The sequence below is a fragment of the Rutidosis leptorrhynchoides genome, chromosome 8 (assembly GCF_046630445.1).
Source record: "Rutidosis leptorrhynchoides isolate AG116_Rl617_1_P2 chromosome 8, CSIRO_AGI_Rlap_v1, whole genome shotgun sequence".
Taxonomy (NCBI): Eukaryota; Viridiplantae; Streptophyta; class Magnoliopsida; order Asterales; family Asteraceae; genus Rutidosis; species Rutidosis leptorrhynchoides.
The window spans coordinates 346,278,802-346,294,400 of NC_092340.1; the positions used below are offsets into that span (position 1 = coordinate 346,278,802).

At 35.4% G+C, this 15,599-nt stretch overlaps 1 protein-coding gene across 1 annotated transcript; it reads right to left on the minus strand.

The window, feature by feature from the left end:
* Positions 1–12,925: 12,925 nt before the first annotated feature.
* On the minus strand, positions 12,926–14,350 carry LOC139864584 (uncharacterized). Its single transcript, XM_071853166.1, has one exon. The coding sequence runs from the start codon at positions 14,348–14,350 to the stop codon at positions 12,926–12,928; it is 1,425 nt and encodes a 474-aa protein (XP_071709267.1).
* Between the last annotated feature and the right edge of the window lie 1,249 nt (positions 14,351–15,599).

Here is a 15,599-nt window from a genome sequence, read left to right on the forward strand (position 1 = left end):
ACTCAAACTATATATATTTTGGAATCAACCTCAACCCTGTATAGCTAACTCCAACATTCACATATAGAGTGTCTATGGTTGTTCCGAAATATATATAGATGTGTCGACATGATAGGTCGAAACATTGTATACGTGTCTATGGTATCTCAAGATTACATAATATACAATACAAGTTGATTAAGTTATGGTTGGAATAGATTTGTTACCAATTTTCACGTAGCTAAAATGAGAAAAATTATCCAATCTTGTTTTACCCATAACTTCTTCATTTTAAATCCGTTTTGAATGAATCAAATTGCTATGGTTTCATATTGAACTGTATTTTATGAATCTAAACAGAAAAAGTATAGGTTTATAGTCGGAAAAATAAGTTACAAGTCGTTTTTGTAAAGGTAGTCATTTCAGTCGAAAGAACGACGTCTAGATGACCATTTTAGAAAACATACTTCCACTTTGAGTTTAACCAAAATTTTTGGATATAGTTTCATGTTCATAATAAAAATCATGTTCTCAGAATAATAACTTTTAAATCAAAGTTTATCATAGTTTTTAATTAACTAACCCAAAACAGCCCGCGGTGTTACTACGACGGCGTAAATCCGGTTTTACGGTGTTTTTCGTGTTTCCAGGTTTTAAATCATTAAGTTAGCATATCATATAGATATAGAACATGTGTTTAGTTAATTTTAAAAGTCAAGTTAGAAGGATTTAACTTTTGTTTGCGAACAAGTTTAGAATTAACTAAACTATGTTCTAGTGATTACGAGTTTAAACCTTCGAATAAGATAGTTTTATATATATGAATCGAATGATGTTATGAACATCATTACTACCTCAAGTTTAGTAGGTAAACCTACTGGAAGTGACAAGAAATGATCTAGCTTCAAAGGATCTTGGATGGCTTGAAAGTTCTTGAAGTAGGATCATGACACAAAAACAAGTTCAAGTAAGATTTTTGCTCGAATTAAGATAGTTTATAGTTATAGAAATTGAATCAAAGTTTGAATATGAATATTACCTTGAATAAGAAAGATAACCTACTGTATATAACAAAGGTTTCTTGATCTTAGATGATTACTTGGAATGGATTAGAAAGCTTGGAAGTAAATTAGTAAACTTGAAGGGATTTTTGAAGTATTCTTGAAGTGTTCTTCCTATGATGATTATAGCTTGATTCTTGAAGTGATTTTTGATGAAGATGATGATTAACTACTGGAAAAATACGTTCATAATAGTGTGGGTGTGTTGAGAGAGAATTAGAAAGAGATTTGGAAGTGAAATGGAGTGAATGATGAGTGTTAATTGGTGAGTGGTGAGTGGGGTTAAAAGGAGTTCTAGTTAGTTGACTAGCTCATGGTAGAAGTTAAAATTGATTAGTCATACATGACATAATCAAGAGTGGAATCCCATGCTAGTTCCTATTGGTATATACCCATAGTAAGTACGTTTTGAAGCTGTGTATAATACGGGTAAGAATACGACTAGAATTCTTGATGAAAGAAAAGAATGGGAAAGTAACTGTAACCATTTTCGTTAAGTATGAGTGTTTTGATATATGTCTTGAAGTCTTCCAAAAGTATTTTAATACATCTAAATACACTACATGTATATACATTTTAACGGAGTCGTTAAGTCATCGTTAGTCGTTACATGTAAGTGTTGTTTTGAAACCTTTAAGTTAACGATCTCAATTAATGTTGTTAACCCATTGTTTATTATATCTAATGAGATGTTAAATTATTATATTATCATGATATTATGATATATTAATATATCTTAATATGATATATATACATTTAAATGTCGTTACAACGATAATCGTTACATATATGTCTCGTTTCGAAATCCTTAAGTTAGTAGTCTTGTTTATATGTATATAACTCATTGTTAATATACTTATGGAGATACTTACTTATCATAATCTCATGTTAACCATATGTATATCCATATATATATCGTCAAGTCGTTTTTACAAGTTTTAACGTTCGTGAATCGCCGGTCAACTTGGGTGGTCAATTGTCTATATGAAACATATTTCAATTAATCAAGTCTTAACAAGTTTGATTGCTTAACATGTTGGAAACATTTAATCATGTAAATATCAATCTCAATTAATATATATAAACATGGAAAAGTTCGGGTCACTACAGTACCTACCCGTTAAATAAATTTCGTCCCGAAATTTTAAGCTGTTGAAGGTGTTGACGAATCTTCTGGAAATAGATGCGGGTATTTCTTCTTCATCTGATCTTCACGCTCCCAGGTGAACTCGGGTCCTCTACGAGCATTCCATCGAACCTTAACAATTGGTATCTTGTTTTGCTTAAGTCTTTTAACCTCACGATCCATTATTTCGACGGGTTCTTCGATGAATTGGAGTTTTTCATTGATTTGGATTTCATCTAACGGAATAGTGAGATCTTCTTTAGCAAAACATTTCTTCAAATTCGAGACGTGGAAAGTGTTATGTACAGCTGCGAGTTGTTGTGGTAACTCAAGTCGGTAAGCTACTGGTCCGACACGATCAATAATCTTGAATGGTCCAATATACCTTGGATTTAATTTCCCTCGTTTACCAAATCGAACAACGCCTTTCCAAGGTGCAACTTTAAGCATGACCATCTCTCCAATTTCAAATTCTATATCTTTTCTTTTAATGTCAGCGTAGCTCTTTTGTCGACTTTGGGCGGTTTTCAACCGTTGTTGAATTTGGATGATCTTCTCGGTAGTTTCTTGTATAATCTCCGGACCTGTAATCTGTCTATCCCCCACTTCACTCCAACAAATCGGAGACCTGCACTTTCTACCATAAAGTGCTTCAAACGGCGCCATCTCAATGCTTGAATGGTAGCTGTTGTTGTAGGAAAATTCTGCTAACGGTAGATGTCGATCCCAACTGTTTCCGAAATCAATAACACATGCTCGTAGCATGTCTTCAAGCGTTTGTATCGTCCTTTCGCTCTGCCCATCAGTTTGTGGATGATAGGCAGTACTCATGTCTAGACGAGTTCCTAATGCTTGCTGTAATGTCTGCCAGAATCTTGAAATAAATCTGCCATCCCTATCAGAGATAATAGAGATTGGTATTCCATGTCTAGAGACGACTTCCTTCAAATACAGTCGTGCTAACTTCTCCATCTTGTCATCTTCTCTTATTGGCAGAAAGTGTGCTGATTTGGTGAGACGATCAACTATTACCCAAATAGTATCAAAACCACCTGCAGTCCTTGGCAATTTAGTGATGAAATCCATAGTAATGTTTTCCCATTTCCATTCTGGGATTTCGGGTTGTTGAAGTAGACCTGATGGTTTCTGATGCTCAGCTTTGACCTTAGAACACGTCAAACATTCTCCTACATATTTAGCAACATCGGCTTTCATGCCCGGCCACCAAAAATGTTTCTTGAGATCCTTGTACATCTTCCCCGTTCCAGGATGTATTGAGTATCTGGTTTTATGAGCTTCTCTAAGTACCATTTCTCTCATATCTCCAAATCTTGGTACCCAAATCCTTTCAGCCCTATACCGGGTTCCGTCTTCCCGAATATTAAGATGCTTCTCCGATCCTTTGGGTATTTCATCCTTTAAATTTCCTTCTTTTAAAACTCCTTGTTGCGCCTCCTTTATTTGAGTAGTAAGGTTATTATGAATCATTATATTCATAGATTTTACTCGAATGGGTTCTCTGTCCTTCCTGCTCAAGGCATCGGCTACCACATTTGCCTTTCCCGGGTGGTAACGAATCTCAAAATCGTAATCATTCAATAATTCAATCCACCTACGCTGCCTCATATTCAGTTGTTTCTGATTAAATATGTGTTGAAGACTTTTGTGGTCGGTATATATAATACTTTTGACCCCATATAAGTAGTGCCTCCAAGTCTTTAATGCAAAAACAACCGCGCCTAATTCCAAATCATGCGTCGTATAATTTTGTTCGTGAATCTTCAATTGTCTAGACGCATAAGCAATCACCTTCGTTCGTTGCATTAATACACAACCGAGACCTTGCTTTGATGCGTCACAATAAATCACAAAATCATCATTCCCTTCAGGCAAGGACAATATAGGTGCCGTAGTTAGCTTTTTCTTCAATAACTGAAACGCTTTCTCTTGTTCATCATTCCATTCAAATTTCTTCCCTTTATGCGTTAATGCAGTCAAGGGTTTTGCTATTCTGGAAAAGTCTTGGATGAACCTTCTGTAGTAACCAGCTAGTCCTAAAAACTGGCGTATGTGTTTCGGAGTTTTCGGGGTTTCCCACTTTTCAACAGTTTCTATCTTTGCCGGATCCACCTTAATACCTTCTTTGTTCACTATGTGACCGAGGAATTGAACTTCTTCCAACCAAAATGCACACTTTGAAAACTTAGCGTACAATTCTTCCTTCCTCAATACTTCTAACACCTTTCTCAAATGTTCACCGTGTTCTTGGTCATTCTTTGAGTAAATAAGTATGTCATCAATGAAAACAATGACAAACTTGTCAAGGTATGGTCCACACACTCGGTTCATAAGGTCCATGAACACAGCTGGTGCATTAGTTAAACCAAACGGCATGACCATAAACTCGTAATGACCGTAACGTGTTCTGAAAGCAGTCTTTGGAATATCATCTTCTTTCACCCGCATTTGATGATACCCGGAACGTAAGTCAATCTTTGAATAAACAGACGAGCCTTGTAGTTGATCAAATAAGTCGTCGATTCTCGGTAGTGGGTAGCGGTTCTTGATGGTAAGTTTGTTCAACTCTCGGTAGTCGATACACAACCTGAATGTACCATCTTTCTTCTTAACAAACAAAACAGGAGCTCCCCACGGTGATGTGCTTGGTCGAATGAAACCACGCTCTAAAAGTTCTTGTAATTGGCTTTGCAGTTCTTTCATCTCGCTGGGTGCGAGTCTGTAAGGAGCACGAGCTATTGGTGCAGCTCCTGGTACAAGATCTATTTGAAATTCAACGGATCGCTGTGGGGGTAATCCCGGTAATTCTTTCGGAAATACATCGGGAAATTCTTTTGCAATGGGAACATCATTGATGCTCTTTTCTTCAGTTTGTACTTTCTCGACGTGTGCTAGAACAGCATAGCAACCTTTTCTTATTAGTTTTTGTGCCTTCAAATTACTAATAAGATGTAGCTTCGTGTTGCCCTTTTCTCCGTACACCATTAAGGGTTTTCCTTTTTCTCGTATAATGCGAATTGCATTTTTGTAACAAACGATCTCCGCTTTCACTTCTTTCAACCAGTCCATACCGATTATCACATCAAAACTCCCTAACTCTACTGGTATCAAATCAATCTTAAATGTTTCGCTAACCAGTTTAATTTCTCGATTCCGACATATATTATCTGCTGAAATTAATTTACCATTTGCTAATTCGAGTAAAAATTTACTATCCAAAGGCGTCAATGGACAACTTAATTTAGCACAAAAATCTCTACTCATATAGCTTCTATCCGCACCCGAATCAAATAAAACGTAAGCAGATTTATTGTCAATAAGAAACGTACCCGTAACAAGCTCCGGGTCTTCCTGTGCCTCTGCCGCATTAATATTGAAAACTCTTCCACGGCCTTGTCCATTCGTGTTCTCCTGGTTCGGGCAATTTCTAATAATGTGGCCCGGTTTTCCACATTTATAACAAACTACATTGGCATAACTTGCTCCGACACTACTTGCTCCACCATTACTCGTTCCGACACCATTTGTTCCTTTCGTTCTATTAACCCCTGGTCCGTAGACCTCACACTTCGCCGCGCTATGACCATTTCTTTTACACTTGTTGCAAAATTTGGTGCAGAACCCCGAGTGATTCTTTTCACACCTTTGGCATAGCTGCTTCTGATTGTTGTTGTTGTTGCGGTTATTATTGTTGTTAAGATGATTGTTGTGGTTGCTGTTGTTGTTGTTGTTGTTGTTGGGCCGTTTGTTGTAGTTGCGATTGATGTTGCGATTGTTAGGATAGTTGTTGCGATTATTGTTATAATTGCTGTTGTTATTGTATTGGTGATTCTTATCACCGTTTTCCTCCCACTTTCTTTTGACTTGCTTCACATTGGCCTCTTCAGTAGTCTGTTCTTTAATTCTTTCTTCAATCTGGTTCACTAGTTTGTGAGCCATTCTACATGCCTGTTGTATGGAGGCGGGCTCGTGTGAACTTATATCTTCTTGGATTCTTTCTGGTAATCCTTTCACAAACGCGTCGATCTTCTCTTCCTCATCTTCGAATGCTCCCGGACACAATAGGCACAATTCTGTGAATCGTCTTTCATACGTGGTAATATCAAATCCTTGGGTTCGTAACCCTCTAAGTTCTGTCTTGAGCTTATTGACCTCGGTTCTGGGACGGTACTTCTCGTTCATCAAGTGCTTGAATGCTGACCACGGTAGTGCGTACGCATCATCTTGTCCCACTTGCTCTAGATAGGTATTCCACCATGTTAACGCAGAACCTGTAAAGGTATGCGTAGCGTACTTCACTTTGTCCTCTTCAGTACACTTACTTATGGCAAACACCGATTCGACCTTCTCGGTCCACCGTTTCAATCCGATCGGTCCTTCGGTTCCATCAAATTCCAAAGGTTTGCAGGCAGTGAATTCTTTGTAGGTGCATCCTACACGATTTCCTGTACTGCCAGATCCAAGGTTATTGTTGGTATATAGCGCAGCCTGTACTGCAGCTATGTTTGAAGCTAGAAAAGTACGGAATTCCTCTTCATTCATATTCACAGTGTGTCGAGTAGTCGGTGCCATTTCCTTCAAAATAGTTAAATGGAACAAGTTAATCATACAGAATATTAAGAGTAGTTAATAGTATTTCGTAGCATAATATGAACTCATTTATAAAAGCTTTTTCTTCATATTAGCGTTTTATAAGTTTAAATTCGGGTAGTACCTACCCGTTAAGTTCATACTTAGTAGCTAATATACAATTCAACTACTACAATTCTATATGAAAAACTGATTATAATAATATTTCGCGTTCAAACTTTTATACAATATTTTACAAACTTACAATACCGCTTATTTTACATAAAGCATGAAATATAGCACACAATAACTTTGATACAAGATAGTTGTGAAGACAATTCTAGCTAGTACACAAGTCGTTCAGCAAAGGCAATAAAGACACGTAATTCATACGTCCAGAAACAAGTCATGCATTCTGGTTTTACTAGGACTACTTCCCATCCTTGGTCTTGTGCAACATAACCGTTATGGCCGTTGATAAGACAGCGTGTTGTAACGTCATCAAAGGGACGAGGGTTACGTAATGACCAACAGTCTCGTAATAACCTAAAAACCTCATTTCTTACCCCAATTACCGACTCCGTCACTTGAGGGAATGTTTTGTTTAATAGTTGTAGCCCGATGTTCTTGTTCTCACTTTGGTGAGAAGCGAACATTACTAACCCGTAAGCATAACATGCTTCTTTATGTTGCATGTTAGCGGCTTTTTCTAAATCACGAAGTCCTATATTTGGATATACTGAGTCAAAATAATTTCTTAACCCGTTGCGTAAAATAGCATTTGGGTTCCCCGCAATATATGCGTCAAAGTAAACACATCGTAACTTATGGATTTCCCAATGTGATATCCCCCATCTTCCGAACGAAAGCCTTTTATAAACCAAATCATTCTTGGAACGTTCTTCGAATGTCTTACAAACTGATCTCGCCTTAAATAGTTGTGCCGAGGAATTCTGACCGACTCTAGACAAGATTTCATCAATCATGTCTCCGGGTAGGTCTCTTAAAATATTGGGTTGTCTATCCATTTTGTGTTTTTATACTGTAAAATAGACAAGAGTTAGATTCATAAAAAAAATACTTATTAATACAAGCAATTTTTACATATATCATAAAGCATAAGCACACTATATTACATATATTACACCACACGAATACAACTATCTTATTCCGACTCGCTTGTTTCTTTTTCTTTGGTTTTGGTTCGTTTTCCCAAGTTTCTAGGAATATATGATGTTCCCCTAATACGAGCCGTTATTTTCCACATTGGTTTAGAAAAACCTGGTGGTTTAGAGGTTCCCGGGTCATTGTTACAACTTAAGGACTTCGGGGGTTGACGATACATATAAAGTTCATCGGGGTTGGAATTAGATTTCTCAATTTTTATGCCCTTTCCCTTATTATTTTCTTTTGCCTTTTTAAATTCAGTTGGGGTAATTTCTATAACATCATCGGAATTCTCGTCGGAATCCGATTCATCGGAGAATTGGTAATCCTCCCAATATTTTGCTTCCTTAGCGGAAACACCATTGACCATAATTAACCTTGGTCGGTTGGTTGAGGATTTTCTTTTACTTAACCGTTTTATTATTTCCCCCACCGGTTCTATTTCTTCATCCGGTTCCGATTCTTCTTCCGATTCCGATTCTTCTTCTGGTTCCGACTCTTCTTCCGGTTCCTCTTCGGGAACTTGTGAATCAGTCCACGAATCATTCCAATTTACATTTGACTCTTCATTATTATTAGGTGAGTCAATGGGACTTGTTCTAGAGGTAGACATCTATCACATAATATCAAACGCGTTAAGAGATTAATATATCACATAATATTCACATGTTAAAAATATATAGTTTCCAACAAAATTTGTTAAGCAATCATTTTTCAAGTAAACACGGTCGAAGTCCAGACTCACTAATGCATCCTAACAAACTACATAAGACACACTAATGCAAAATTCTGGTTCTCTAAGACCAACGCTCTGATACCAACTGAAATGTCCCGTTCTTATTGATTAAAAACGTTCCATATTAATTGATTTCGTTGCGAGGTTTTGACCTCTATATGAGACGTTTTTCAAAGACTGCATTCATTTTAAAACAAACCATAACCTTTATTTCATCAATAAAGGTTTAAAAGTTTTACGTAGATTATCAAATAATGATAATCTAAAATATCCTGTTTACACACGACCATTACATAATGGTTTACAATACAAATATGTTACAACAAAATAAGTTTCTTGAATGCAGTTTTTACACAATATCATACAAGCATGGACTCCAAATCTCGTCCTTATTTAAGTATGCGACAGCGGAAGCTCTTAATAATCACCTGAGAATAAACATGCTTTAAAACGTCAACAAAAATGTTGGTGAGTTATAGGTTTAACCTATATATATCAAATCATAATAATAGACCACAAGATTTCATATTTCAATACACATCCCATACATAGAGATAAAAATCATTCATATGGTGAACACCTGGTAACCGACATTAACAAGATGCATATATAAGAATATCCCCATCATTCCGGGACACCCTTCGGATATGATATAAATTTCGAAGTACTAAAGCATCCGGTACTTTGGATGGGGTTTGTTAAGCCCAATAGATCTATCTTTAGGATTCGCGTCAATTAGGGTGTCTGTTCTCTAATTCTTAGATTACCAGACTTAATAAAAAGGGGCATATTCGATTTCGATAATTCAACCATAGAATGTAGTTTCACGTACTTGTGTCTACTTTGTAAATCATTTATAAAACCTGCATGTATTCTCATCCCAAAAATATTAGATTTTAAAAGTGGGACTATAACTCACTTTCACAGATTTTTACTTCGTCGAGAAGTAAGACTTGGCCACTGTTGATTCACGAACCTATAACAATATATACATATATATTAAAGTATGTTCAAAATATATTTACAACACTTTTAATATATTTTGATGTTTTAAGTTTATTAAGTCAGCTGTCCTCGTTAGTAACCTACAACTAGTTGTCCACAGTTAGATGTACAGAAATAAATCAATAAATATTATCTTGAATCAATCCACGACCCAGTGTATACGTATCTCAGTATTGATCACAACTCAAACTATATATATTTTGGAATCAACCTCAACCCTGTATAGCTAACTCCAACATTCACATATAGAGTGTCTATGGTTGTTCCGAAATATATATAGATGTGTCGACATGATAGGTCGAAACATTGTATACGTGTCTATGGTATCTCAAGATTACATAATATACAATACAAGTTGATTAAGTTATGGTTGGAATAGATTTGTTACCAATTTTCACGTAGCTAAAATGAGAAAAATTATCCAATCTTGTTTTACCCATAACTTCTTCATTTTAAATCCGTTTTGAATGAATCAAATTGCTATGGTTTCATATTGAACTGTATTTTATGAATCTAAATAGAAAAAGTATAGGTTTATAGTCGGAAAAATAAGTTACAAGTCGTTTTTGTAAAGGTAGTCATTTCAGTCGAAAGAACGACGTCTAGATGACCATTTTAGAAAACATACTTCCACTTTGAGTTTAACCAAAATTTTTGGATATAGTTTCATGTTCATAATAAAAATCATGTTCTCAGAATAATAACTTTTAAATCAAAGTTTATCATAGTTTTTAATTAACTAACCCAAAACAGCCCGCGGTGTTACTACGACGGCGTAAATCCGGTTTTACGGTGTTTTTCGTGTTTCCAGGTTTTAAATCATTAAGTTAGCATATCATATAGATATAGAACATGTGTTTAGTTAATTTTAAAAGTCAAGTTAGAAGGATTTAACTTTTGTTTGCGAACAAGTTTAGAATTAACTAAACTATGTTCTAGTGATTACGAGTTTAAACCTTCGAATAAGATAGTTTTATATATATGAATCGAATGATGTTATGAACATCATTACTACCTCAAGTTTAGTAGGTAAACCTACTGGAAGTGACAAGAAATGATCTAGCTTCAAAGGATCTTGGATGGCTTGAAAGTTCTTGAAGTAGGATCATGACACAAAAACAAGTTCAAGTAAGATTTTTGCTCGAATTAAGATAGTTTATAGTTATAGAAATTGAATCAAAGTTTGAATATGAATATTACCTTGAATAAGAAAGATAACCTACTGTATATAACAAAGGTTTCTTGATCTTAGATGATTACTTGGAATGGATTAGAAAGCTTGGAAGTAAATTAGTAAACTTGAAGGGATTTTTGAAGTATTCTTGAAGTGTTCTTCCTATGATGATTATAGCTTGATTCTTGAAGTGATTTTTGATGAAGATGATGATTAACTACTGGAAAAATACGTTCATAATAGTGTGGGTGTGTTGAGAGAGAATTAGAAAGAGATTTGGAAGTGAAATGGAGTGAATGATGAGTGTTAATTGGTGAGTGGTGAGTGGGGTTAAAAGGAGTTCTAGTTAGTTGACTAGCTCATGGTAGAAGTTAAAATTGATTAGTCATACATGACATAATCAAGAGTGGAATCCCATGCTAGTTCCTATTGGTATATACCCATAGTAAGTACGTTTTGAAGCTGTGTATAATACGGGTAAGAATACGACTAGAATTCTTGATGAAAGAAAAGAATGGGAAAGTAACTGTAACCATTTTCGTTAAGTATGAGTGTTTTGATATATGTCTTGAAGTCTTCCAAAAGTATTTTAATACATCTAAATACACTACATGTATATACATTTTAACGGAGTCGTTAAGTCATCGTTAGTCGTTACATGTAAGTGTTGTTTTGAAACCTTTAAGTTAACGATCTCAATTAATGTTGTTAACCCATTGTTTATTATATCTAATGAGATGTTAAATTATTATATTATCATGATATTATGATATATTAATATATCTTAATATGATATATATACATTTAAATGTCGTTACAACGATAATCGTTACATATATGTCTCGTTTCGAAATCCTTAAGTTAGTAGTCTTGTTTATATGTATATAACTCATTGTTAATATACTTATGGAGATACTTACTTATCATAATCTCATGTTAACCATATGTATATCCATATATATATCGTCAAGTCGTTTTTACAAGTTTTAACGTTCGTGAATCGCCGGTCAACTTGGGTGGTCAATTGTCTATATGAAACATATTTCAATTAATCAAGTCTTAACAAGTTTGATTGCTTAACATGTTGGAAACATTTAATCATGTAAATATCAATCTCAATTAATATATATAAACATGGAAAAGTTCGGGTCACTACAACATGGGCTGCTAAGAGCTGATCATTGGATTGTATATACCAATAGTACATACATCTAAAAGCTGTGTATTGTACGAGTACGAATACGGGTGCATACGAGTAGAATTGTTGATGAAACTGAACGAGGATGTAATTGTAAGCATTTTTGTTAAGTAGAAGTATTTTGATAAGTGTCTTGAAGTCTTTCAAAAGTGTATGAATACATATTAAAACACTACATGTATATACATTTTAACTGAGTCATTAAGTCATCGTTAGTCGTTACATGTAAGTGTTGTTTTGAAACCTTTAGGTTAACGGTCTTGTTAAATGTTGTTAACCCATTGTTTATTAAATCAAATGAGATGTTAAATTATTATATTATCATGATATTATGATGTATGAATATCTCTTAATATGATATATACATTAAAATATCGTTACAACGATAATCGTTACATATAAGTCTCGTTTCGTAATTCTTGAGTTAGTAGTCTTGTTTTTACATATGTAGTTCATTGTTAACACACTTAATGATATATTTAAATATCATTTTATCATGTTAAATATAGTGTATCATTATCTTAATATGATACATATGTATCTAGTAGACGTTATCATAACGATAATCGTTATATATATCATTTCGAGTTTCTTAACTAAGTAATCTCATTTCTTATGTATATCACACATTATTAATATACTTAGTGAGATACTTACTCATCATAATCTCATGTCAACCATATATATATGTCTATATATACCACAACATGTAGTTTTTACAAATTTGTAACGTTCGTGAATCGCCGGTCAACTTGGGTGATCAATTGTCTATATGAAACTTATTTCATTTAATCAAATCTTAACAAGTTTGATTGTTTAACACGTTGGAAACATTTAGTCATGTAAATATCAATCTCAATTAATATATATAAACATGGAAAAGTTTGGGTCACTACAGATCAGCCCCTTCGCTATTTACTGTGACATCAGGCCTGTTAGGCCCATACGCAAACGAAGTATTTAGATTATTAGCACCGGTTGCACCAGGCCCAATAGGCCCATAATCGAAAGAACTGGTACAGCCATTAAATTGATCATTTGCATTCAAATCACGACTAATAAATCCACCCAAGATCCTCGGCCTACGATCTAAACATTTAGAAAATTGTTTCTGAAAATGAGCAAAAATCGTGTCTTTAACAAAAACCGGATCTTCATGCCAAACCCCATCAACCAATAAACCCCGAAAATTACACTTATTATATTTTCTACGTAACGTAGCATGGAAAAATTTTGAGTTCTCATCCCCGTCGAGTATCCATTTGACTTTCGCTTTTTGCTTCAACATGTTACATTTCACCCTCTCCTTTTCCACCCAACGTCTTCGACAATCTAACCACGTTGCCCGGTCCGACTCACTAAGAGTATTAGTTTCCGCCTTTAATTCCCACATCATGGCTTCTTTTTTAAGATCATTTATTTCTGTATCAAGTGAACCAAAGTTATTATGGCTCCAATTTTTTAGAGCCACTTTAATATTCTTCAATTTATCCCTAAATGCACAATCTTTTCTTGAGCCCACGATAGGTTTTTCCCATGCCTCTTTAATTACATTACCCACATCAACACAATTTAACCATTCATCGAACACTTTAAATGGTCTCGGTCCGTAATCAAGCACCCTATCTCTAAGAATCAAGGGACAATGGTCTGAGAGATTTCGATCTAAGGCAATAATTGAGAGATCATCCCAAAGTAGAAGGAAACCATCCGAGACCAAGAATCTATCAAGCTTACTAAACTTAACCCCATCATCACTAATTCTAGTAAATTTCCTCCCACTAATTGGAATCTCAACCAAACTATTCCTAGATATGAACCCATTAAACAAATCGGCTCGACTTTGGTGAAACTGAGAGTTCAAACGATCCGAAGAAGTCCTAACCTCATTGAAATCCCCGCACAGAAGCCACTTCGAATTAATACTACCCATCAGTTTGTCTAAAAGTTCCCACATAAGTTTTTTCTTACGGTCACTATGAGGTCCGTAAACATTGACAATTGTAGACTCTTCCCCGCTATTCTTCCATTTGCCTCTAATGGCAAAAAAGAACTCACAAGAGGTAGAACTAACAACTTCAAATGCACTTTTGTCCCAAACCATTAATAAACCTCCCGATTTACCGACCACGCCCTTTTGAATAAACCCACAGTTCAAGTCACCCCATAAAGAATGTATCCAAGTTTTGGATACCTCTTTACATTTTGTTTCTTGGAAAACCGCAACACAAGGTCTTTCTTTCAAACAAATACTACGAACCCACCCGAATTTCCCCTTAACCGCAAATCCCCGAACATTCAGTGAAAGTATCTTCATAATTAAAGATGACAAATGAAAAGGAATCAAAAAACTTACAATTGAGTTGAGGTGTTCCACCTCAAACTAATTTTCCCCCCATATTTTCTGATCTCATCACTACCAAACGACTTGGACTTGCCCTCGCTTAATCTATCCAGAGGAGAGTTAATCTCCTTTGATTTCTTGCCCTTTCTTTTCCCTCTTTTCCCACAAGTTTTACAGTTATACGACTTACCTATTCCACACTTTGAGTCACATCTGAATCTATTTTTAAAGTGCATGATTCTTGAAGAAGCCCAACAATTCATCATTGCAATCAAGTAGCAATCACTACAATAAGACACCTCAGCAGACCTTCCCTTCGACTTCTTAGAAATATTGTTAACATCAGAAGAAAATGACTCTTGCTCAGCTCTCTCAGAATCAGTAATCGTATCACCTTTGGAAACCATATTATTCATACCTCTCTTGCCTTTAGGAATCTTACTTTTTGGTGGTTTTGAAACCCTTTTTTGTTTTCCTTCTAAATCGTTATTCACAGCACCATCAGTAGGGTCATCAATCTTACCAGGCTCTATATTATTCTCATTAGGAAGCCCACCATCTGGATCCATCTGCGGCCCACTCTTCTCATTACTATCCTCTGATCCAGGAGAAGACCCATTATTAAGCCCTTTTGCAAACTTACATGGCCCAATAAACTCCCTAGGCCCATTACCCATCAAATCTGGATTACTTGTATATGGGGAATTCATTGAACGTGTTGGAGTATCTTTATCCCTTGGAAATAGGCGAGCATTATTCAAAGGATCCAAATCCAAATTTAATTAGTCAATCATCTCACGCTTGTTTCTCCCAACATTATTCTCAGTATTGGGAATTGACTTCTGACAATTAAATATATCGGGGGTTTCAACAACCACCTCTGCATCTTTACTTTTTCCACAGGTCCCAAAGTTGCCTGACTCTTCGTCTTCAACTACCTGAGAAACAAACGGAGGTTTTTGAAAGTCCTGCATTTCACCGGAATCACTTGTGTCACCGGAAAACTGGGATTCCCCCACTTCATCATCGTCACTTTTAAGAACTTCATTCAAAAGGCTAAACTCATCATCATCCTTAGGTACCACAGTATCATCCTCATCCTCGCTTGGATAGTCATCCGAATCAATAGAATCTGAATCTGAATAATATGGACATCTATGGTTATAACACTTATGACAAGCCTCCTGGGTTTCAAAACAATCTGAGACCTCTTTCTTAATCT

Bases quoted from the DNA above. Each gene is read 5' to 3' on its own strand.
- LOC139864584 (XM_071853166.1), bottom strand. From the start codon at position 14,350: ATGAAGATACTTTCACTGAATGTTCGGGGATTTGCGGTTAAGGGGAAA.